The sequence below is a fragment of the Vipera ursinii genome, assembly GCF_947247035.1.
Source record: "Vipera ursinii genome assembly, chromosome: Z".
Taxonomy (NCBI): Eukaryota; Metazoa; Chordata; class Lepidosauria; order Squamata; family Viperidae; genus Vipera; species Vipera ursinii.
The window spans coordinates 93081900-93109056 of NC_139517.1; the positions used below are offsets into that span (position 1 = coordinate 93081900).

The following is a 27157-nucleotide window of genomic DNA, read 5'->3' on the forward strand; positions in this document are numbered from 1 at the left end:
TTCCCTTTTTTGAAGATGGGAACTACATCAGCTCTCTTCCAGTCCTCTGGTAGTTCCCCAGTGCTCCAGGATCTTTGAAAAATATAGTTCAGTGGTTCTGAGATCACGTCTGCCAGTTCCTTGAGAACCTTGGGGTGTAATCCATCTGGTCCTGGTGATTTGAACTCATCTAGGCTGGACAGGTGCTCACTTATCATTTTCTTGCCTATCTTAACTTGTGTTTCTATTCTGTTTTTTATGGCACTGGTTTGGGTAGGTTGGACTGTTTTTCCCCTTTGTGTAAAGACAGATGCAAAAAACGAATTAAATAGTTCTGCTTTCTTCCTTTTGCTTGTCACCTTCTTGCCACTTTCCCCCACTAATGGACCAATCATTTCCTTAACTTTTTTCTTGTTTTTTATATGTTGAAAGAAGCATTTTTTGTTATTTTTGACTTTGGTCGCAAGCCTTAGTTCATTTTGAGCCTTAGCTTTCCTCACTTCATCTTTGCAGGCACGGGCTATTTGCTGATATTCTGACTTAGTTATGTGCCCCTCTTTCCAATTCTTATACTTGTCCTTTTTATCTTTCAATTTATCAGAGAGTTCTTTATGCAGCCATGCTGGTTTCTTTTGTGAGCTGTTATTTTTCTTCTTTGTTGGTATTATACTAGACTGGGCCTTTATTATTTCACTTTTCAAAATTTCCCAAGCTTCTTGAGTTGTTTTCCCCTTTAGGATTCTCATCCATGGAATTCTTCCCATGGTCTCTCTAAGTTTATTGAAATTAGCTCTTTTAAAATCCAAGACTAGTTTGGCTGTGTTCTATTGCTTGTGCCTCCAGAATGTTGAATTCCAATATTGCATGATCACTTCCCCCCAAGGTTCCTGTGGCTTCGACACCTTCTATCATTTCATCTCTGTTTGTGAGAATTAAATCCAATATGGCTAATCCCCTAGTTCCCTTCTCTACTTTTTGGGAGAGAAAGTTGTCTGCTAGGTTTGTCAGAAATCTGTTTGATCTTCCACTTGGTGCAGAGTTTGTCTCCCAGTTGATATCAGGGTAATTAAAGTCCCCCATTACTATTGTGATGTGCTTCTTACATACCTTAGTTAGCTGACTAGCAAAAAGTTCATCTATTTCCTCTGCTTGGTTGGGCGGCCTATAGTATACACCTATGGCAATGTCATTTTTTTGTATATGTAACAGATTCATTTTTGCTCATGTTTTTACTTTTAAATATAGCATTTTCTGTAATAGGTGGTGTTCTATCCCAAGGAAGAAATACATTAGCTGTAGGATCATTATATTATGTGCTTAAAATTGCATAGCTCATCACTGCTTATCAGACATTAAAGATTTAGAGATATAATGTAAAATAAGCTTGGTAGTTGTGTTTTCAAAGTCTAAATGTTAATTTGATTTTAAATATACTATATTTATTAGATGTATATAATAAATATAGTATCTTTAAAATACAGTGTAGAGTTTTTCAGTTTTTCAGTCTATACAGACAAATGTGTAGAGACAACATTGGGGAATAATGGGAAAGGATTAATTAGTGTGTGATTAACATCATGTTAGATAAATTTCAACACCTTTTGTAACAACTCTGAAAGAGAAAACAATTATTTTTCTATTTATACTTGGCTAACTTTTTCCTAATTAGCAATATTTATATAAATGTTCCATTAACTGTCTTGAATTTTATCAGAACACTCCCATAGCTTAAAGATTGTATCACTGTCATTTCTTAAATGACAGCAAACTGACTTTGGCTATTATTTACTTTATAAATTTTATATTATATTTATGTTATAAGTGGGCTGTTTGCAAAGTTGACAATCTTGGGCTGTTAGTATCTGCCTTTACTACCTGCAATTATATATGATTGAATGAATGAAGAAGAAAATATAAGAAGAAAATTAAAAGACTGATAATAATTTCAATTGGGATTCCAGATTTGCTTCTGAAAACAACAGCACATTTGGGTAAGAGCAAGGAATAGCAGCATATTTATCTATTCTAGTCTGATGATAAAACTCAAGATAGAAGCTGTACAAGGAAACACACATTCTCCAATTGCTTCCAAAACTACTGCAATAGATCAAATATGTAAAGGAACTAGCTGCTGAACTTCAGAATGGACAAGATATTCAGACATTTGAAACATCTGTTGCTGAGCCACCAGAAACTGTTGCTGCTGAGTGGCCAGTTGAAAAATACAAGCTAAAACATCTGTGTGACAGATAATCATCTACAGCTACATGAGTCACTGATGCTGGACCATCTGTAAAACATTTGATATGCCAATGCTCGGCATCAGGTGGGTTACCCTTAAAGAGAATCCAAGACAGAATGAGATCCAGATTACAGCGCAGTTAGGAAACATATTTATTTCCTCACTGTACTCCTTCTGCATGCTTTCAAGTTCAAAGCGGGATCTTTTTTTTCTTCTTCTGTTATGCATTATAATGCTATTCTTGCAGACCTGATAAGGCAGATGATGCAACCCTCATATGACATCTGGCATAGTTCACATAAAAAGCACATTTACAGCAACTTTAGTACTGATATATGAAATAAATTCCAAGCTTTTTTGTAAACCTACATAAAAATATTTATACATGCGAATTTTCAGAATGTGCACATACAACACACTCTCACATACAGAGAAAGTAGGTACTAAGGTCTGTTTCACCAACTCCACAGTAATATTTCCCCAAGAACAGCTGTGTGTTCTGAAGAAATTTAGATCATTTTTCTGCTGAAATATCCTTCATTGGATTTTTTTAAAAAAATAATATTTCAGCTCCACCAAATGTAACTGACCACTTCCTTTCCATGCAATTGTCACAAGATGTCTGTAGCTCCCAATCAGAAATTCACGGGGAAGGAACTCATATGGCTGTGATAGGAAAGCAACTGGAGATCAACCTAATTTTTGCAGAAGTGACTAGGGAATCAGCGATGTTTTTATTTCTCTCCTAGAAGCTCTCAAGGACTAAGAAACTGACAAATCAAAGCAAGCACAAACTCAAAGCTGGAAAAACCTTTCAGAATCAAAAGTGCAAAGAGGCCAACCAAACCATTGGACAGTTTCTAGGAAAGAACAAAATCCTACATTCATAAGATAGAGCAGTGTTTCTTAATCTTGGAAACTCCAACAAGATGTGTAGAATTCTCAATCAGGATGGAAGACTACATGCCTTCAATTTGCCTGATATGACCAATAGTGGGTCATAGCAGGTGATGGGCTAGGTCAGGTTATTGGCATCAGCTCCTACTGAATAATACCCCAAATGCTGTCTGGTTACACCATTTTAAGATATGTTTGACAGTTGAATATAAAGCATAGAAATTTTAGCATGTATATTTCAAAGCACTCAGTGAAGAGAAAAAAAATCATGACCCTCCATGACAGTAAAAATCATCGGCAGCAGCAGCATTTGAAGTAGGATTGGCAATGTAAAGAATATACTTGTTTTCATGCACATAATCTGCAAATACACAGATACAGGTTATACAAGATTTATTATTTAAATTTTACTCAACATACAGAACAGATACAAGCAACATACAAAGATTTTTTCTTAACAGTTGCCCAAAAGAAAAAAAACTCTCCTAATCATTATAAGAGGCCAACTGTTAACCTACATTTTATTGTTTGATATTTGTGTTGTGCACATATGTAGCTAAGTATAGCTAAATTGAATCTTGGTTAAGCTGAAAATGTCAGGCAACATTAATAAATAAGTGCTGTGCCCATTATCATGTAAAGCCTGAAGTACTCTCTATCAATCATTTCTGAAGCAATCACAGCCCTAGTAATATCCATTCTAGCAATTAAATACACATTCTTCTAGTTGTAGATATTAGGCATTAGCTCTTAACACTTTTTAACAATAATACAGACAGTTCAATACACAACACATCCAAATTTGGAACAATAATCAAAATGTTTTCATCTATTATATTTTTCATCTATTGTATGCTTGGGGAAGGTGAATTGAAAATGCCACTTTCTTTGCAAAACTGACATTTGGATATTCTTCCTGGATTTAAATAAGGGGTATAGGAAGAAAGGGAGATACATTTGAGAATTTAAAGATGCCAAAAGGGAAGCCTGATTGGGATTCCTAAAGATAGATTATAAAATACCTTTCAATGTATTAAGGGGAATTTCTAAAAAATATAACTATTCTAGAATACTCTATTGCAATTAGATAAACTTTAAAAACAGGATAAGAGCCTTGGTGGAGCAGTGGGCTAATGCCTCCTTAAGTAACACCAGCTGCCTGCAATTAATGCAGGTTCGCATCCCACCAGGCTCAAGGTTGACTCAGCCTTTCATCCTTTCGAGGTAGGTAAAATGAGGACCCAGATTGTTGGGGGCAATAAGCTGACTTTGTAATAATGCTGCTTGGGGGGCCTGGCGAAAGCCCTAATAAGCAGGCATATACATAGAATGAAGGCTACTGCTAAGCTTGTAAGCCCCCCTGAGTCTTCGGAGAAGGGCGGGATATAAATGGAATTGAAATAAAAAATAAAAAAAATATTGATATGTATTAGTGAAAATATATTGAAAATTTTGTTTTGACTAGGTTGCAACTATAAATGTATTAACTTGGCTATTTTGGACTATGTGATAATTAAGGGAATCAGAGAGGGAATCCCTGTTGATGCAACCTGAACTGTTTACAACTTGTTATTTGTTATTTTGACTACCCAACCACCATATTGCTTCACAAATACATGTATATTTAAATATTAAAAAATCAATAAAACTTGTATATATAAAAAAGAATGTATAGTCTATTTGAACTAACGACTAAATTAAAATTTATGTCTCTTTCTTCACAAACCAGTGTTTGCAAATTATTAAAATGCAAAAGAAATCAGCTTCTAATAAGTAATACCTGAACAATTTCATTTTAATTTTTTGTATCCCAGAAATTACAAGAAATTTGCAAGTCCAGCTAAATGGGGGGCAGGGGTGGGGGGAGACAGCAAGCAGTTTTAGTCAACATGAAAATCTAAGTAAACTGGCTACTGAATGCAGTACAGTACAGTACATAAATAAACATTCCCAAACTTTCCCCCCAAGTGTTAGCCTTCATAAAATATAAACTTTCCTGCTGTTCTTGAGATTAAATAGCCATGTAGATATTCAAAGGACAAAAGGACCTACTAATAGGAGTAAAATAAAGGACAGTAGAGATAAATTAGGCTGCATGCTCTCTGCAAAGTACTCCAAAAAGCATGACATAAATTCCCAAGGTACATAATTTATACTAGTCAGTTTAGCTAAAAGCAATATTATGTACAGATCCATCCATGCATTTAATCACTTCTGGCAGTAAGCAGCTGTTTATTTAAATAATGAAAACATATAGATTTTTCTTCTTTCAACCTGAATAAAATCCATTTAGAGAAATTGTCTTCATTAAGTAAAAAATTAATATTTTATAAAAAATAAGCAAATTTTGCTATAATAACTCAAAAATATCTAGTGTAGGTGATTAAGAAACATGTGAATTACACAATGGAACAATTATTTATTGTTTACAATTAAGAGTTCTGTTCCACACGGCAAGACTGCAGTTCATTGCAAGGATTAGGAATCTGCCATATCATTCTAAGGCTTTGGGATAGCTCTACAGATATGGATGTTGTTACAATCTTAAGGATGGATTTTCTGCAAGTGGCTCAAGGCATTTTCCATAGGCTGTAACTTTAGCTGCTAAGTCAAGAACAACTATTTGTGTTTGGTATTTTACAGATATGTGTGATACATGACTCCTCTAGATTTATGTTTGCTCTAGATTGACTGTAGGAGGACTAGGTTGTCAGATTAGGAACATAGTCCTTGGAGAATTTTAATATAAAACATTTCTCCAATTTCATATTTGTATCTTAGCAAAGGGTAGATATACTAGAAGTTTGGCTAAAGTGCTCTCAAACTTTGACTGAAACTCAACATCTCATTCATTGTAGAACAGGTGTTTGAGATAGACAAAGGCAAACAAATTTGTTGTCAATTCAGACAAATGAGATACTCTTGATAGGAAAATTGATTAATCTGGATTTTTTAAAAAACAGATCTTTGGTATTAGGTATATGTACTTCTTTGAATAATGAATAAATTAATAATTATAAGTGAATAATTTATAGTTGCCAACTCTAACAGGAAAACCTCAGGACATCAGAAGTAGTTTTTAGCAATCTAGACTAGGTCTTTTTGCCTCTCCAGAGAATGTATGAGTTTTAGTTGGTATCAGAAAACAATATTTAATTTCATGTGATATGGAACAGGTAGAAATAGATCAGGAGAAGAATATTAGAATTCTATAAATACTGACTGAGAATACAATCCAGTGTGTGGCTGTTGTGAAAAAAAGGAAAAATACCTCCATTCAAATCTATAGAACCATCCTCAGTTCTGTCAATTTTAGGGGAACATACAACTTGAAATTTACAACAATGAAAGTTTGTAGCTTAAAAAATGAGTAGATAGAAAGGTTATAACAGAATTTAAATTAGGTGATGATGTGGAAGAAATTGGATAGAATGTTACAGTACGTTTTTTTTATTTTTCTCACATTATGAGAAAATGAATCTGAATCAGAATTATCTGTAAGATAGGCAAAGTGCTATGAAGTTTCACTTTTTTCTAAAGGTTATGACACATAGAAAGGGCTGGGGCTTGAGATAAGTTAATGCTTTCATTATCCTGACAAAAAGAGTGAAAGTTTATAGATGCCACTAGACTGAATGGTGTGGATTTTATCAAATGAAAAAGAAATATATCTTTGCACAGTACATCTACTTTTTATCATAAGCTATAAAGATGGCTATCAATTTAATAACAACTAATGATTATTAATCATCCTGACTAGATTTTATGCCCTAGATCAGAGACAGTATGCCTCCCAATGCTAGGTACTAAAGTAGTAAAGCACTATAGTAATCATAATAGTAGTAAAGTTGGAAGGGACCTTGGAGGTCATCTAGTCCAACCCCCTGCTCAGGCAGGAAACCCTATACCATTTCAGGCAAATGGCTGTCCAGTCTCTTCTTAAAAACTTCCAGTGTTGGAGTATTCACAGCTTCTGGAGGCAGGTTGTTCCACTGGTTAATTGTTCTAACTGTCAGGAAGTTTCTCCTTAGTTCTAGGTTGCTTCTCTCCTTGATTAGTTTCCATCCATTGCTTGTTGTCCTGCCTTTGGGCGCTTTGGAGAATAGCTTGACTCCCTCTTCTTTGTGGCAGCTCGTGAGATATTGGAACACTGTTATCATGTCACCTCTAGTCCTTCTCTTCATTAAACTACACATACCCAATTCCAGCAGCCGTTCCCTATATGTTTTAGCCTCCAGACCTCTAATAATCTTTGTTGCTCTTCTCTGTACTCTTTCCAGAGTCTCCACATCTTTTTTACATCATGGTGACCAAAAATGGATGCAGTATTCCAAGTGTGGCCTTACCAAGGCATTGTAAAGTGGTATTAATACTTCACATGATCTTGATTCTATCTCTCTGTTAATGCAGCCTAGCACTGTGTTGGCTTTTTTGGCATCTGCAGCACACTGCTGGCTCATATGTAAGTGATTGTCCACTAGGACTCCGAGATCCCTCTCACAATTACTACTATTGAGCAAGGTACCTACTATACTATGCTATGCTATGCTATGCTATGCTATGCTATGCTATGCTATGCTATGCTATAGTATAGTATAGTATAGTATAGTATATACTATACTGCTTGAAAGTTTATTTGCGGGAAATAGTTGCTTCTTGGAGGAAGCAAACATGGGAGCTGGTCGATGACTGAAAATAGTCTGGTATACATGGTGTGAATAGGAATGGCATCTTTTACATCAGAGATACTTGAAACAGTAAAAGTTCTGCTGCAGTGACAGTCTTTTGATATCTATGACAATTTATTTAACTGGAACTGCCAGAATTTTATTCCTTTTATTGAGCAGAATGGAGTTCTAAAAATTATGATCAAAGGATTCTACAGGGAAACAAGCTGTCATCTTGATAGAATTATATTAAATCTGGCAACAGCAAAGTATCTTTAAATAGGAAGCCGAGTTCAGGTTTCCACACATCCATTTTTCAGAAAGTCAGGGCATGATCTCTGCTGACTTCTAGAGGAGATGTCAAAATTTGCATCTCGGCTAAAATGTTTTGAGAAGGTCACTGTATTGCATCCCATAGGTATAAACCTCCAATGAGAAGGGATATTGTTTCCTACATCAAAACCTGGTTCTCTGACAAATGACAGAAGAAACTATCTGCGATTTTTTTTCTTTTTCACTAAACTGAAATATTACTAAATTGTTGCTTCAATTTACTTGTTTTTTTTTCTTTTTATAGTAGAACTATTCCAGTGAAATCTATATTTCGGGCCTCTGTTAGTATTTATAGTTGTCACTCTAATCACTGTGTTGGTTTACATCTGGAATTGATTATAAAGAAATATAATTGATTCCAGTACTATTTTAACATAAAAAATATAAATATTTTCTTACAGGGGGAAATCTACAGTAACATAGTTTTCCCAATTTTTATTAATAGAAAAGGACTGGAAAAGAGCTGATGTAGTTCCCATCTTCAAAAAAAATAAAAAAAGCGGATCCAGGAAACCTATCAGCCTGATCTCAATACCTGGGAAGGTTCTGGAAAAGATAATCAAACAACTAATTAGCGAACACCTAGAGGCAAACAAGGTCATTAGTAAAAGCCAACATGGGTTTGTCAAAAACAGATCATGCCAGGCAAATCTTACTGCATTCTTTGACCAGGTGACAAAATTAGTGGACCAGAGGAATGCTGTGGATATAATTTACTTGGACTTCAGTAAGGTATTTAGTAGACCACAACCTACAACTAGATAAGATAGAAAAATGTGGGCTAGACAGCATCACCACCAGATGGATTTGTAGCTGGCTGACCAGCCATACTCAGCATGTAGTCCTCAATGGAACTGCATCTACATGGAGGGAAGTATGTGGTGATGTGCCACAGGCTCTGCTCTGGGCCCAGTGCTCTTCCAACATCTTCATCAATCATTTGGATGGGGGGGTAGATAGGAAACTCATCAAATTTGCAGACGACACCAAGCTGGCAGGAATATCCAACACTCCAGAAGATAGGCTTAAGATACAGAAGGATCTTGACAGACATGAACATTGGGCGTTATCTAACAAAATGGAATTCAATGGTGAAAAAAGTAAGGTCCTACATTTAGGCAAGAAAAACCAAATGCACAAGTACAGGTGGTACCTTGCCCAATAGTAGTAACTGTGAGAGGGATGTCCTAGTGGACAATCATTTAAATATGAGCCAGCAGTGTACTGCAGGTGCCAAAAAAGCCAACATAGTGCTAGGTTGCATTAACAAAGGGATAGAATCAAGATCACGTGAAGTATTAATACCACTTTATAATGCCTTGGTAAGGCCACAGTTGGAATATTGCATCCAGTTTTGGTCACCACAATGTAAAAAAGTTGTTTAGACTCTAGAACAGGGGTGTCAAACTCAATTTCATTGAGGGCCACATCAGCACTGTGGTTGCCCTCAGGGGGCCGGGTGGGTATGGCCATGGTGGGCATGGCCTACTGGGTGGGCGTGGCTAGAGTGCATATGGCCTACTGGGTGGGCGTGGCCAGCTCTACATCGTTCGCATCAAGGGTGCCTATGAGGGCCTGGGCAGGACTGGGACAGATCTGAGGGTTTCTGGCAGAAGGAGGGTCTCTGGGCCAGGGCCAAGGCAGTGTGGGCCGTTCCCTCACTGTTTCCAGGATGGCTTCGCGGGCCGCATGAAACCACTTCGCGGGCCGGATCCGGCCCCCGGGCCTTGTGTTTGACATGTCTGCTCTAGAAAGAGTATAGAGAAGAGCAACAAAGATGACTAAAGGACTGGAGGCTAAAACATAAAGAATGGTTGCTGGAACTGGGTATAGGTCAGATTCCCAAAGAAATGTATTACCATTCTATCTAACCTATACATGCTTCTATAAGCATGTTTTGGGGCCTGCCATTCTGTTGGGAGGGGGGATTCCACTGCAGGAATATACAATATGCTTTGCTTTGCCCATGCCACACTACCCTTCACCCAGGGGAAGGAATGCAGCCAAATACCATCACCCTTATCTGGAAGATGGTTTGGAGCCAGAGGGAAATGACACCGAAAGAGACCTTAAAGAGTGCACCAAAGGAGCCAGTTATCAAGACAAGACATCACCTGTGGATTGGCTGAGATTCAAATGGACAGTGGGGACCCTGGGGGAAGAAGTAACCAATACTGCTTTTGATATACTGCTTGCAGGGGCTATTTCCTCAGACCTTGCTTTGCTTCCTTGCTATCACTAACTCTCAATAAAAAGTTCCTTTTGAGACAATGCCTGTTTCAATAGTTCTGCTTTCTTGGGAGACCTAATTGAGGCAGGTCCTTAAGGTATGTTTAGTTTAATGAAGAGAACGATAGCAGTGTTCCAATATCTCAGGGGTTGCCACAAAGAAGAGGGAGTCAGGCTATTCTCCAAAGCACCTGAAGGCAGGATAAGAAGCAATGGATGAAAACTAATCAAAGAGAGACACAACCTAGAACTAAGGAAATATTTCCTGACAGTTAGAAAAATTAATCAGTGGAACAACCTGCCTCCAGAAATTGTGAATGCTCCAACACTGGAAGTTTTTAAGAAGAGACTGGACAACCATTTGTCTGAAATGGTACAGGGTTTTCTGCCTGAGCAGGGGGTTGGACTAGAAGACCTCCAAGGTCCCTTCCAACTCTATTATCATTATCATTATTATTATTATTATAAGCTTCATTATTAGAACATAGCCACTGCTTTTGATGTTGCTGACATTCCACCTTTATTTTAAGAAGTTCTCAAAAAGTTCTAAATTGGCTAAATCACTTAATCACAACTCCATATAGAATATAATAATAATTTTGTTGTCACTTTGAATATACACTAATCAGCATACATTAAAATGAATTTTTGTTGCATACTCCGTATAACATCATGGGGGAACTGTTCTGACTAGGATTTCTGCCCCAGTTCTTCTATTACCTCCATTAAGTCTCAACCTAATGGTAAATGGCAGGCTTTGACATGCTAATCTTTTATATGCATTTCTTTCCCACTGAAGTTCCTACAGCACTAAAAATATGTTTTTCAATATACCATTCTTTCAATTGTGATATAATTGTAGCTTATTGACTATGAATTGTAGGCCATCTAAACATGGCAGACCAACTACCTTGGCTTCCTGTTTAGAATGATAAAAATCAGGAGATATTATTTTGTATTTGGCAGACCATGTTGCATTTCTAGATGGCCGTATATGGCTACGAGTGCCTATGTAATCTAGTGGTTATGGTACTGGATTAGGACTGGGAAGATTCATATTGTAGTATTCACTTAGCTACAGAAGCAATCTAGATAATTTTGGGCCAGTCACTCTCCTTCAGCTCTTGATGAAGAAATTGTTAGGTATCTATTAACTTTCACTAGACTAGCCTGATTGGTTACATTGCAGGCCAAAACCTGCAGTGAAGAAGTTTTTATTCTACAATGGTTTGGATGATGATGATAATGATCTTAAGAGACTAATATAACAGAAATAATAACATGCCTGAAAACATAAGAAAACAATACCAATTGAAATAGTTTTTATGGAAAAAAACATGAAATGCAGCTAATCATTATGCTGTATTTCTGGAGATAAATATCTAAGAGATTCTGTCTTTCAAACAGTAATAAAAGATTCCTTTTTTTGAAGCAACTGCACGATGGCAAAATATATTGAAAACCTGGGAGTTTCAAGATGCCATTTTGATTAAACATATGGAACACATAGTAAATGAAAAGCCCAGTAGAGTTGAAGTTGAATAATCAAAACACTCAAGTTGAGAAGGGTTAACATACAAGGATCAGATCTAAACTTTGAAGTTTTCTAGTCTTCATTTTTCCTAATTAAAATGAGATTTAAATAATCAAACCACTACACAAACTATTTAGTTAAACTTCAGGTTGTGTTTCTAATTTGATTGGGAATTTTAAAAACATGGAATAGGAATCGAAGGCAACCTAAAGAATCTGCAGCTCAAGGAGGAAAAATTACCTAGTAAGATGGATGTAACATATTTTGAAATTATTTTTGTTATATGATTATATCTACTATCACAATTAGAGAAAAAATAATTTATACTCAGGAGTTCTAGAATTTGCATAAATAAATTCCTACAAGAATAAATATATGAAATAGATGTATAAAATACATTACAAAATATTCTATCATTCTAAGAATGACATAAAATGATCATACAACAAATAAATGATGATAATGAATAATTATGTTCTGATCATTAAGTACTTAGATTCTTTTTAATTGTAACAAAAATTGTATAGGCCTAAAATGCAGTGACAATAAGTTCCTACATTCTAGAAGGGGAATACTTACTAATTTCCAGTTTTTAGTTTTGTGCAATGTTGTTGTAAATTAAAATAACTATTTCCATTATGTAACATTATGCATAATTGCCTGTTTAGAAAATATATAGACAGTGTATGAACTATCAAATCTCAACTTAATAAGTGGAACTATAAATTAGCCTTGGATTTCATGATGCTATTCCCAATCTCCCTTCTTGCATGCATGAATATAAAGCAGGATTCTCCCATTAATATGATTTGAAATCCTGGCTTGTTCCAATACTTATAACTGTAATTTTCTAGTTTAGATGAAATAGAAATAGAAAGTGATGGTTAATTGAGCTCTGCTCTGCTTTGAAAAGCACTTGCAGAAAGAAAAGCGAGGTTGCAGAAAAGATGTGTTAATATTTTTATTCATTAAGCCAAGATACTGTTGTATAAATCACACTCACAGAAAATCTAATGCTTGGCAATAATTTTTTAAAAAATTGTGTAAAAGCATCTCTACTGTAAACTGAACTTATACCTAGCTATTTTTCCTCCCTGAATATGTGTATATTATGCATATTTCTATATCTGTTATGTACTGCAATCAAATAAAAACTTACTTTGTTCATGTGAATTTGCTGCTGATACTGTTTCTGCTTCTCCAGAAACTGCTGATGCTGTTGCTGAATGACAAGTTGAGCCAAAGTGCTTTGAGGGAGGGGAGCAGACTGAGTTCTGTTTAGTGGCCTGTGTCGAGGTAACTTGTGTGCAGCTCTTAGGTTAGGTGAGATTCTTTCGTTTGTTGCCAATGGTGACTGTGGATGAAGAGGCCCTGTACCTGCAGGTCAACAATATACCTCTCATCAAAAGAAAAGCCAATGAAATGTAAGACTATCATTACCATTTTTTATAAAATTGAGCTAACTGAATATAGAATTAGGCATGTGTGATATTTGAATCACCAATGTACATAGTTTTTTCAAACTGAAAAAACAATTCACTGCAAACATCAAACTGAATTTAATATCTGCAATTTGATTTATCATTGAGACTGTACAAGTACATACTTGTATTTAGTCCCCAAATTAATTTGCATAAAATGGGCCATAAATCTGGATGTGCAAATTAAATTGATTTTCTGAATAAAACCAACAAGACAAGAAAATAATTTGGACAGTCTGAATCAAACTAGAACCAATTCGCTTAAAGTAGAAAATAGCAATTTATGAATTCGGTATTAAGATTTCTGTTTTTTTAAAGTAACATTTGATATAGTATAAATTAGAATGATAGAAATGTTCACACAATGATTACATTAATATTTTAAACAATTCAGAATATAAAAGTTAATGAGTTTGATGAAAGCAAAATGCTGGTGGATAAAATGTAAAAAATTCATATTTCTATCCTTTGTATCTCTTCTAAAAGATTTGAATAACCAGTCCACTGATCCTGACAATTAATATATGTTCAAGATTATCTAGAGACTATTCTTTGGCTTGGGGATTTTTTTTTTGCTATTTAAAATTACATATAAATGGACTGGTCTTGTGTATTCTAGAACTGGGATTTTGGGAGAATAAGATGGGATTCATGTTTATTTTATACTTTACACATTGTATAATTCAATGATAATTGTATTCTATTTTGTGCCTAAAACTGGGAAAAATACACACTTGGGAAGAAACTAGGGCATTTGGGTCACAGTGTGTTTTAGGGGCAACATAAAAACAATTTAAGGTTTGCAGGTGAACTCTTAACTGAGGATTGTTTATCCTTGAGACAGCAGATATTGGGTTAGTTCAAGGCAACTTCCTATTTTTGTCTACAGTTGAATTTTTGATTACAAATAAAGTCTTTTCCCAATAATTCTTTCATAATTACCTGTGGGTAGAAGTTTTTGCTGCCTCATTTTCTCCTTCAATAGCAAATGTTGCAAGATAGCCTGATGGCTATAGTTTGGTTTTCCCTCTGGAACAATGGGCTGAGGACTTGAAAGTGAACTGATAGTCCCCCTGGGCTGACTAGACATGGCCACTCCTTGCTTGATTAACTGCATCTCATTCTTTTGTTTTTCTGCAAATGGTGATGGCACCTACAGAGCAAATGAAGACAACGTTAAAAAAAACCACAACTTCCAAATTGCACATTTAAAAACTGAACAAAGCAGTTTTAAAAACTTTATTATTCTCACAGCATAAGCTAATGTTTAATATAGAGATATGGCAGGTGAAAGAGGCATATTCAGCCCTTATTGTAATTTAGCATTTCATATTTGTGTCAATTTCCCAAATTTACTTATTGTCAGACAAAGAAGTTGGTAAAAGATAAATACAAAAAGTGTCAGTCAAAAGAATTAAATTGCCTTTGGGTATACATAAGTTGAAAATTAATAGATCTATGATAATTTGTTTCTTTACTTGAAATAAAAACAAAATTATTAAGGGAAAATGTAAAATAAAGGCTCTCTATTTCAACAGTATATATTTTTTTATTTGAAATAATTCTGTATTATTTTAACTCTGCCTTGAAGTAACGCCTTGAAAATATACAAACACATCTTAACTAAAGTTAGCAAAAGTACTCCTAAACCAGTCACTTACTGTGAGTGCTGGTTGTACTGCCGGGAGTCCTAAAGTGATGTTAGGTAAAGAAGGAGATGCATAGATATTCAAAAGGTTCATTGATTCTTCATTGATGAGAATGCAATGTTGTGGAACCATATCCTGCAGAAATTTTTTAAAAAAGATCATGTTTGGCTAGCCAAAAATATTTCCATGTCTTTGTTGAACAAACAAGAGGAAATGCTTTCTCTTTTACACTAGTAGCATTCCATTGAAATCCTGATAATGAAAAACTTCAAGAACACAATTTCACAATTACGGCTAATAATTTCAAGCCATTGGAACATAGAATGGAGAATTAATTCACAGCCTACTTGAAACTCAGAGCTCATCTCCAGTATACCTGGACTGTAATAGTTTAATAGGTTAATCTTCAAATTACTTGTTCATTCTGCTTGCATGGAACAGCAAACGCAGCAGAATTGCCAAGTGTTTTGTTGGCACCTGATATGCTGGATGTGGTTGAGGGATAATAAATACTGCAAGCCTGACATTTGGGAATCGCCACTTTCTCTTCTTCATCTATAACGGTAACACTATTTATCTAAGCTTATATATTGTGCATTGGTTATTTGGTTCCAATTCATCCCACAGGGCTCATAAGGTGTACGGCTCCTTAATTTCAGATATCAGCCAAAATATTGAACTTAGATACATTATTATTTTTCTTCCTATATATCTGAGATAATATAACATGCTTTTTCACGATTTAACACGATTTAACTATTTATATTTAAATAGTCTCTAAGTAGTTAGTCACTCTACGTCAGATAAAACATGAAACTTGCTTTTCTGATGGTTATTGCATTTTCTTAATGAAAATGTTAGTTTTACCCTTTCCTTCTCTGATATTCATGTTCTTCAACATGTGGTCGACTACACCTTCTAGAATTACCTTTTTTTGTTGTTATTGTTTAACTCTTCCCTCCCTCCCAGATTTTTTTACACAATAAGAACTGCAAAAGGTCTTACTGGACTCTGGAACTCTGGCATGATATGGTCCTCAGGGGAACAACATCCTTGAAAAAGAATACTCTCTGTAACAGTATGACACAGTGACTGCTTTCTTCCCAAACAAAAAGCATATGGCACTCCAATAATAGACCACCTCTATGAGGGATCCTGTGCACTCAAGCTTTGACTAAAATAAATATAATAACTTGTCAAGCATGTTGTGTGGAGCTGTAGATTTTCCTCTGGACAAACCTGGGATATCAATTAACGCTGGAAAATACCTAGAGTTAATACAATGCAACCTCAGACCATCAGTAAAGAGTTGAACAGCACAAAAACACAGGATGTTATTCCAAAACATAACCTTCCTATAGAGTTTGTTTGGAGACTAAACCTATCACTGACATCATAAAGGAATTATCTATATAGGTCATCCATTAAAATTGTACTGAAAACATGCAGCAGTGTAAACTATTTTTAGTCATGTTCACGTGAAAATAAAATAGAATAACATTTTTTTGTGAAATGTTTATATTTTATAGATGTCAACATGCAAGTGGTATATTAGCTTTTGGACTGTTTTTTACTTAGAACATTGTAGAATGAATATTTTAATCTATATTTCTTTACATTTCACAACAATTGATGTATATACTTTTACACATATTATTTAATATATTTTTAAATGCCACATCTTTAAATATATGATTAATGGTATTTAAAACTAAGCTTTAAAGCTTGCATGTATCATTAAAGTGTATCATTAAAATCATTTTTATCATTAAAAATACACTTGATATTATTTAATTTGTATGTATTTAATTCAAAAGACATCATAGCTTCCCACCAGTAATGGTTCATAATAGCTATTCTGAAATGGTGTAAAGAGCAGCACAGCAATATCTAGTGGAATAAATGGTTATTCTCTGTGATCAGTTAGTCCAGGAAATGTCATACAACTTGGTTAATACAGATCAGAAGAAGCCACAAAATGTCAGGCCCAATGAGAATATTCTGTACAGGGAAGAACTTCAGACTAATTACTATTACATGCATCTTAGGCAAGGGTTGTGGCTCCATGGTAAAGCACATACTGATTCAAAATATCCCAAGTTCAAACCCTACCATACTTATGTAGGGCATGGAAATATTTATGATGGGAATCCTTGAATGCTATTGTTTCTCAATAAAAATAATAATGATGGGTCAATTATTTGGGTTGGTATATAGAACCTTCTTTCATTCCCATCTGATATGATTTACATTGCCAAGTCAGATTCTCCCACAAGTTTTGACCATGGACTCATGACTGGTTGTCCTCTACACACAGAATATATGGCCTATGGCATGGGTGTCAAACTTGCTATGTCATGTGACGTATTGCGATGTGTCATGCCTTTTTTGCATTGCCGGAGCTGGGGTGGGTGCAGCCTCCATATGATGCAACTGGCCCGCAGGCCGGCAGTTTGACACCCCTGGCCTATGGTGAAAAACTTTAAAAAGGTTTTTCTTGATGTAAATACTATCTTCCTGATCTTAGAGGAGTTGTCATTAAAAATAAATCTAAGATGAAATTCTTATGGAGTTCTTAATTTAAAAAAACCATATAATAAGCTACAGCAAACAAACAGAATACTTCAATGAAATCTGTTGTTTCTCTATTTGCATTTAAATTTTGAAGCATTTTCTATTTGGGGAGCTGAAATGGAAGACTATGCAAAACAGACACCAAAATCCAAGGGAATTAGGATTGATGTGCTGCAAGACTTAAAGTAACCAGTTTGTTCTAAAAAGTCAAGTACTTTGAGACCAGTTTCTTCTCAATTAGTCAGGCCATTGAAGAGGTTTTACACCTTCTCTATAGAACATTCCCTAGTTCCCTGAGTGTTCTCAGTACAACTGTAAACTGATAGGATGTTTTAATTATAGTAAATAGCTACATATTTAAATAAGTATAACTCTGATCTATAGAAATTATATAACATATAATACTACAAAATTATATAAAATATAATAGAAGAACATTGGGATAAGATTAGATAAGAATTGATTTTTCTATTTATAGGCATTTCTACAATCAGAATAATTTAATGATGTGGAATGTATGCACCTAAACTAGAACTGTGAAAGCTATTTCTACTATCATAAGCAATTATGTTTCTGCAATTTATTTTCTAATATGCATATTTTTGATAGTTGAAATCAACACTTCCACCTGAAATAAATAAATGCTTAAAAAACCTAATTTCACTTTGTTTAAAATACTGTAAACTTGAAATTGATATAATCCATTTATCCTAACACAATATATGAATAAGCAGATTGAAAATATTTTCATACAACCAATATATATTTAAAACACAATGGAACATAGAAAAATCTTTATATTAAAGCAGGTCTCTTGCTGAATAGAGGTTACTCTTCTCTTACATCTTCAGCAGCAGGTATATAGTATTTTACATCAAAATCCTTTTTTACAGGATCTTCTCCATGCACACCATACGTTTTAGCCATTAAATGATGGCCTTGTTCCCTAATTAACATTTCAACAGCAGAATAAATAATACAATATAATATAATAATAAATTAGTTTGTTTTAATATTCACCCAAAATATTCCTTTTAAGGCATGCAAACATGTTTTTTCCTACTCCAATATAAAAGACATTTAAAACTAGATTATGAGAACCTATTTCTTAATTATAGTGGAGAAAGTCTCTCCCATTTTATTGCTTAATATGATGAAACATATAGCAGAATCTTTTCAGAAGGCAAAGAAGAAGAATGTGTGAAGAATTAACAGATGATGCAGCATTATTTTCTTATGTGAATTAAACTTTATGTGTTGAAAGTACTGCTGTATGGATTAGTGCATTTTGAGATGCTATATTTTTAACTTCCTGGAATCTTATAAAGAGCTTTATGACTCAAAAATACCACATGTTAGCTATCAATGTAACCTTTTAGGGAAGGGGCCAAAAAGAAGCTACTTATCAGTGTGAAGAGGTCACACGCCTGGCCTTGGATCAGAGTTCACACATACAATTAATTCGTTATTAGAAAAAGTCACTGTTGGAGACTGAACTGGGCTTCGCACTCTTCAGAGGTTAGTGTCCTGCCAATGACCTGAAGAATTATCCCTTTAGCTTTCTATCTGACAAATTACTTTCCCTTATGCTATTTTTTTTCATCAAAAGATTTCACAGGTTGCAATCTTGCAAATGTTTTTCCATTTCTTCATTTTTATTGAATTTAGTAGAAATCAGCATAATGCAAAATATGCAAATTACATGCTAAACAATAAGATTTTTACAGGGAAATAATTTTTAAATTAAGTCTTTATAAGTTTCTTTGATGCATGGATCCAAGTCCAGAATGTAATTATAATTAATACATTCATATATTTAAGAATTGTTTTAAATAGTTTGCCTGATGGTTAACAAAAATATGTCATATTCCCAATTCTTCCTTATCATGTGTCTGTCTATTCTTTTTAACGGAAATGTCAGGGTTTATTTTACAATCTTTGGTGTTTCACCCAAACAGAAAATGTCTCCACGCCTTTTCTTTCACTCATAGAAGAATTTGGGAATCCCCATCCATTTAGCAGAATGGGAACTGTCACGAGGTTGTCTTGTTGTTAGCATATCATTTAATTTTTGAAACAAATATATGTTTATTTTTTGATAAATTAATTTACATGAGAAGGAATATATGATTGCATGCAACAGATCTCAGGTTAAATTCATAGTATTTTCCAAATTTTGAGGGAAGTTTCTAATATTTACAGATAATTCTAATAAATTGAATGAAGCACATCAAACTGAACTCTTGCCTTCTGATCAACATTTGATGCATATAATATCAAGTATTTTCTGATTCTCTCTTACTCATTGTAGTTTTACATTTGTGTGTGTGTGTGTATTGAAGAATCTGCTTCAAAGGAGAGTTAAAAAGAGTTCCATTAGCTTTGCAGAGCAACTTACAACTCTATTAATACTTTTTTAAAATAGTTCTCCAGCAAAGGATATTGATAATTCCAAATTATCTTAAATTATTCAACCAACATTTGGTAGTCCAGTTGCTAATAAACATCTTTCATCCTAACTACACACATACAAGTATAGAAATCTGGTTGATGTGGGGGGGGGGGATGAAAAGGCTGCCCCAGTGGCCATATCTAAACTGTCCCTTCCCTAAAAAGCTAGATTAGCATAGTAGGTGGCCTTTCATCAGTTCTTTAAGATCTTATTTACATTTATATGCAATGTAAATTTAATTTGAAAGCTGATTTTATTCTACCAACTGTACCTGCATAGTTTGTGATAAAGCATTTTTTCTAACCACTCTTCTGGGGAGTGGGAAATGATAATATGTTACTAGATATCTTGAACAGTATCTAAATATTATGGGATATAATATTCAAATAAATAAACATTAACTTTTTAACAGACAAATATCAAAGATTTTTACTGAACACTGGGGATGTACAAAACATGTTTGAGTAATGAAATACAATTCATAAGAATGAAATAATTGGCAAATATAGGGTATATTGAATAGACTTGTGCCAACATTATCAACTAGGATGAAACTTCAGAAACCAACTGAACCTTTATTGCATGCTGGTCAAGAAAGCATATACCATGTTGATTCTGAATTAAGCTGAGAGAATAGACTGAAACATGTAATGTAATACTAAATTTGAATGTAAATTATTAACTGTACAACATATTTTGAGACCTATAAATGAATATCAGTAAAAGATATTATGATTTGTCACTGAAAATTATAATGTAATGGGAGGTTTTTTCATAATTATTTTATATAAAAGAACTGGGCAGACTACATTTCAAAATAAATCCACTATTAAGCTAACTTTCCAAAGAACCAAATAAATTATTTTCCTGTTCTCAAATAAACATTGTTTGATTACACTGCATTTGACCAGACAATTCAGTAAAATAAAATAAATAAAATAAAATAAAATAAAATAAAATAATAAAATAAAATAAAATAAAATAATCTAAACTGTTTTAAATCGAAGATATTTAGATTGCACATGTCTACATCTGAATATATATTGTTATGTTTTGCAGGTAAGCTTCTAAAAACATATATGCTTTAAGACATGAGAATCAACGAATATATATTCTTTAATAAGTTTCTGGTCAATTGTGGCTTATCTTGCATCAGAAGTATTTTATTACAATATACCATAATATTACGCAGAATACTAGTAAAAGTGTTTAAAACTGAACTATTTGCTTGTATACATAATTATTTACAACTTTGGATTTTAAATTTCTGGAAAATTTTCAATTTCATTTTCCTCCATTATGTCAATGTTTAGATAAAAGCAACAGAGTATATCTGAGATTAAAAGATGTTTATTTTAATCATTAAAGGAAGACTGTTTTGGCATCCCAATATTTTAGATATTAGTTTTTACACATGTATCCCCAGACTATAGGACAGTTTTGGAGCAGTTAGTAGCATCAAAATCAGAAGATGGCAATCTTAGGGAGTTGCTAAGGGATATAGTTGTACTCCTGTGCTTGAATATTCAATAAGCATTTGCTACTACTTCACCCTAGAAATTATGGGAAATCATGCTATTATATACAATAAGATCATTTACCTACATTTAAATATTGGACAAGGAGTCCACAGATATCCAGCAAAAGGCATTATCCATCCATTCACACATACATACATGTTCTTCCAATCATGTTTGACTTTGTGATACTTAAACTTACAAAACAGTAAGATTAAAAATTAAAACACAAGAATTAAACACTTTAGTTTTCCCAAGTCCCAAGAAACAATCATAACCTATATATACAATCACTCCCCTAGGAGGGACAGAAAACAACCCTTCAGACCCAAAGTTTGATCCACTGAAAAAAATCAGATCTTAATGGGAAATTACAAATTTATGTAATTACAAATCCAGGTAGTCCTTGACTTACAACTTCATTTAGTCACTGTTCAAAGTTACAACAGCCATGAGTGACTTATGACCACTTTCACACTTACAACCAGTGTAGCATCCCTATCAAAATTCAGATCCTTGGCAACTGGTTCATATTATTGACATTTGCAATATCCTATGTTCATGTAATCACCTTTTTTGACCTTCTTAGAAGCAAAGTCAATGGGGAAGCCAGATTCATTCAACAACTTTGTTATTAATTTAACAACTGTGGTGATTCACTTAACAAGAAATTCACTGTGACAAGAATGGTTGTAAAATGGGGCAAAATTCATTTAACAAATGTCTCACTTAACAACAGAAATTTTGAGCTCAATTGTGGCCATTAAGTCAAGGACTACCTTACAATTGAAGCCACTCTTAGATTGGAGGGAATGCTGTTCCAAAGAGGGGTGTGAGGCCAATTGAGAACATCCAAACCTGAGATCTTTGAAGATGACACTGGCTAAAGGTAGCAATCCAGAACGAACCTTATTTTTCAGATTTAAAAGGATAGGCAGAGTGGACTGGAAAAACCACAAAGGACTTTAAAGGTGACAATCACCTCCCTGAATTGCATCCAGAAACAAAATTATAATCTGTGCAGTTCTCAATGGATGGATGTTACATGATTAATCATCTAGTACCCATAACTACTTAAGCACTGCATTTTGGACTGGTTGCAGTTTTGGGTATCTTAATATTAGTAATCCAAATACCAGATACATAAAACAATTATTTTCTTACCTCAGCTTGGGAATTCAATGGTAATACTGATGTTTCACTTTCTGTATTTCTTGTAGGACCATTACATGGTGAACTAGGACCTGATCCTGGAGAACTGCTACCAATTGATGATTCTGGAATGTTGGTAAAAGAAATAAATCTAAGTAGGATTAGTAATCAGAAAGTTTCAGCTATAACATAAAATAAGTTGCCCACACAATGTATTCTTTTATTCATGTTATAATTTGTCTTTACATCATAATGTTTCCACTGCATAAAAACCCACAATTTATTACTTGAGCAATATTTTTCTCCTTCCAAGATGGGCAAGTTTCTCAGTGGTAGGCAAAATACTAAAAAAAAGTTTCTAATGAGTAAAGGAAAAGGAAGTACCTTTGGCTGCATTCTCTTTGCCTCTGTAAGAGACCAGCATGATAGAGATACTGGACTCTCAAAGGTCAAGATAACATGTCATCAATTCATGAGGCCTGCTACCATTCCTAGGCTGTTTGGATAAACCCCTGGAGGACTCAGTTGTGAACTGGCCTTTATATGAGCAACTAATAAAAAACAATACCTCATTTGCAGTTCAGTCAGTGAATTCTAAGGGAAAAACCAGAATCTTCAAAACCTTAATATAGTATCTTAATGATTTTATCATACTTTGTTTTACTATTAAAAAGTTCTTCTATTTTAAGATTACATGGTAAGGTAAAATAATATACCACTGAATAGATTAAAGAGCCTATTAAACTCATTATGTAGACAAAGAAAATATATTTTATGAGCTGATCAAAAGAATATGTGTGTGTGTATACATATATACATACACACACACCACACACACACACATCAATGTAGAATGGTATGATTATATATACTATTCATCATGCAAACATAAAATGCCCTTTTTAAATAAAAAGTAAATAAACAGATGGCTTATAATTACCGTACTGTCTTCAAAAATAATCTTAATGCTAATAACCAAAAGATACACAATATCATTTGGTTCCTTTAAATTAGTTTACTAAGGCTGTGACTGACATTACTGAGGTGCAAGCACAAACATGGTACCTCTCTGCTATTCATTAAAAGAATCTGATCTTTTTCACAAACTATAAAATAAAGATGCTATTTTTAAAAATAAACCATTAATTAAAGTGACTTTAGTATCACAATCTTTTTCAAGCCTTGCATGGAATCTTGGAAAAGTTTGGCCATTTTTAACATATAGCTGAAGGAACCATGGTTTATCTTTACATAAGATATAAAACATTTCTTGTGAATAACTTTTCTAAATCATTTTTCAAAAGTGCAGAATTCCTAGGATTTACTCTAATTTTAAAGGTATCTTCCAAATAATGATTCTTATTAAAAGAAACCAGTGGCAGAAATAATATAATATAATAAGAACTAGTAGGACCATGAAATAGAGAAAGTCAAAGAAAATGAAGAAGCTAAATTGCTTCAGTACTTTAGAATTCAAATAGTCAGGCACCTGCCACATAACACTCAGACTTAACAACTGTCAATAAGAAAGACAAAAAAAGTCTGGATAATGAATATGGCAATAGCTGGAGAAAGCAGAATAGAAGAGAAAGAACTGGAGAAGATAACAAAATACAAAGATCTGCAAATAGAAATAAAATGACTGTGGCAAAAGAAAGGAAAGGTAGTACCAATACCTTTGAGTGAAATTCCAAGATAACTGGAGCACCACACGAACACCATTGGATTGACATAATCATCATCAGTCAATTACAAAAGGCAGCTTTACTCAGAAAAACCTATATCCTGAGATAATACCTTTAACCACATCAAACATCAACATCTGCCTATCCTAAGCCTTGGGAAGAACTTAACAGGTGAATAAAAATGCCAAATCCACTCTGGATATTTGGCTGACTATGTAATAAATTATAATAATAATTAGACATGATATTTCTAGTTCATTACCTGTCATCTCAAATAATCTTTTCTTGAATGAACAGACCACTGTTCCATCCTTCCTTCTGAGTAAAGGGCTTCTTCTTCTTTCTGTTACTTTTTGTTTTAACTTGGAGCGAACTTTCAAATTGGGTTCGGAGGCTGAGAATAAGATCACAAAATCTATCATTACAGATTACAAACCTGCAACCTTCCTTTTTAGACCTGTTGCCTTTCCAGGTTTGCAGTTTGTATACAATCTCCAACTTAGCAACATAGCCATTGAACAAGCTTATGTATCTTATTAATAATAGTAGGTTCACATATAAATGTCTGAATCATGATTTATATTATCTTTTTACATATATGGCTTAATGCAATGAATGATAATTCACTTAGTTTGTATTTACTCATCTTATTTCTGGTTTGATATTGTTTTCTGCTGAAGCTTCAATAAATCTACAAATACCAATTTTAAAAGAATAAACACCAGCAAAATGCAAACAAGTCATGATTAGCTTGTTCTTCTGCAAAAACGTTGGCTTTTTGGATTCCTAATCATCTCTTTAAATCATAAACACTAGAGTTTGATTTATGAATTCTACACGTTTATATAAAACAAATGTGGTTAACATGTGGTGTTTTTAATATTATTACTTGCAATTCCATTCATCTCTCACGTTTGCTATTTAGGTAGGGCTGAGGGCAAATGGAATTTAAAATCTGGAAAGTCAAGCGCTGATACAAAATATTGTTCAAAACTATTTGTTTTACTTTACTCATTTCTCAAATGCCCTGTAAAATGCACTGATGTTGCTTTATTATTATAAACTGAAAAGTTAAACAAAAAAGGATATTTAAAGAATGGCAACTATGACAACTGAACAACAAAAAACAGGATAAACCTAATATATGTATGTTTTTTTCCAAAAAGTATACATATTTATTTATCTCTTTCGTGATACTCCATTCCTATAAACTGAGCTATATACTATATAATCATCAGCAAAATAATTTAACATTATAATCATATACATAAACGTAAACATTATAATCATAACAACCCACCCATCCTAACAATCTCCTCCACCAAGGACACATTCTGTCTTATCATCTCCTATTGTTCTTTCAAAGAGCCATGTACTAACAGCCTTGTGGAGAAAGTTGATTTCGTTTTGCAGGGTCAAGCTGATTCAGAGAAGGAGACCACCACTGAAAAAGTTTGATTAAAGGTCTCTGTGGGTAGAATTCCTTCAGAGATGGGACCTACAACATGTGTTCTCTTCCTGTTTAATGGATTGGCAGATTTAGTGATGGCAGTCAGAGAAGATACTTTTGAAGACATTGAGGTCTTAAACAATAGAGAGCTTTAAAAATAATAACCACACTCTGAATTCATTCCAAAATTAATTGGCAAACAATGCAACTCTAGGAGTAGATTGGGTAAATTTAGAGGCATGTATAACAATCCAGATGGCTACAATCTGTAAAAGGGTAAACCTCCTTCAATGGACTTCAAGGAAGTTGCAAACCTCCAATGTAAAAGTAAGAAAAACAAGAGTGACACTCATATGTGGAACATCATTCCCAGATTAGGTTAGCCCTGACCCTGCTGGCCTTTTACAAGGTGCTAAAAACTTGGGATTTGTGCCTAGGCCTGGTGCTCCAAAAGCAGTAAGTCCGTTTCCTGACTTAGTTATAGTTATTTTATGAAGTTCAGCTTTCATGTGTTTTTGGTTTGTATTATTGCTTTATTTGTTTTTATCTATTTTATGATTATGTGCAATGCATCCTAATTCAGCAAAAGACAAAAGTGCTGCACTAGCTATAATTGTGTGAAGGCTGTCCTTATCATGGTCTCCACCTACTATCCAAGGAGAAGTCTGAGTCCAGGAGAAACTCAAGTTTGTGAATCAGCTCCATAGAGGAGACAACTCTAACATGTAGAGAACCAGGATGAGTTTGAAGCAAATAAGAACATTTGGCGAGACCTGGTTTAAAAACAGTAACTGTGAAAGGGACTTTGAGTCCTAGTGGATGATCACTTGACTATGAGCCAGCAGTGTGCAGCAGCAACCAAAAAAGCTAATACAATCCTGGGTTGTATAAACAGAGGCATAGAATCAAGATCACGTGAAGTAGAATCAAGATCACTTTATAAACCCTAGTAAGACCACATCTGGAATACTGCAGTCAATTTTGGTCACCATATCACAAAAAAGATATTGAGAGTTTAGAAAAAATTCAGAGAAAAGTAACAAAGATGATCAAAGGCCTGGAGACTAAAATATACGAAGAACGGCTATGGGACTTGGGTTTGGCTAGTCTAAAGAAAAGAAGAAATAGGGGAGACATGGTAGCAGTGTTCCAGTATCTGAGGGGCTGTCACAAGGCAGAGGGGGCCAGGATGTTCACCAAAGCACCAGAGGGAAGGATGAGAAACAATGGTTGGAAATTGATCAAAGAGAGAAGCAACCTGGAATTAAGGAGAAACTTCCTGACAGTGAGGACAATCAACCAGTGGAACAGCTTAC

At 34.2% G+C, this 27157-nt stretch overlaps 1 protein-coding gene across 1 annotated transcript in view; it reads right to left on the reverse strand.

The window, feature by feature from the left end:
- The window catches only part of LOC310650412 (histone deacetylase 9-like), a gene marked incomplete at both ends in the record, with an annotated part of 104019 nt that overhangs the window by 2115 nt on the left and 74747 nt on the right, over nt 1-27157 (reverse strand). Inside the window, 5 exon segments of the mRNA XM_083379396.1 lie at nt 13041-13258; nt 14305-14496; nt 15005-15146; nt 22719-22831; nt 24654-24785. Of these exon segments, the coding sequence (XP_083235522.1) occupies nt 13041-13258; nt 14305-14496; nt 15005-15146; nt 22719-22831; nt 24654-24785 (797 nt within the window).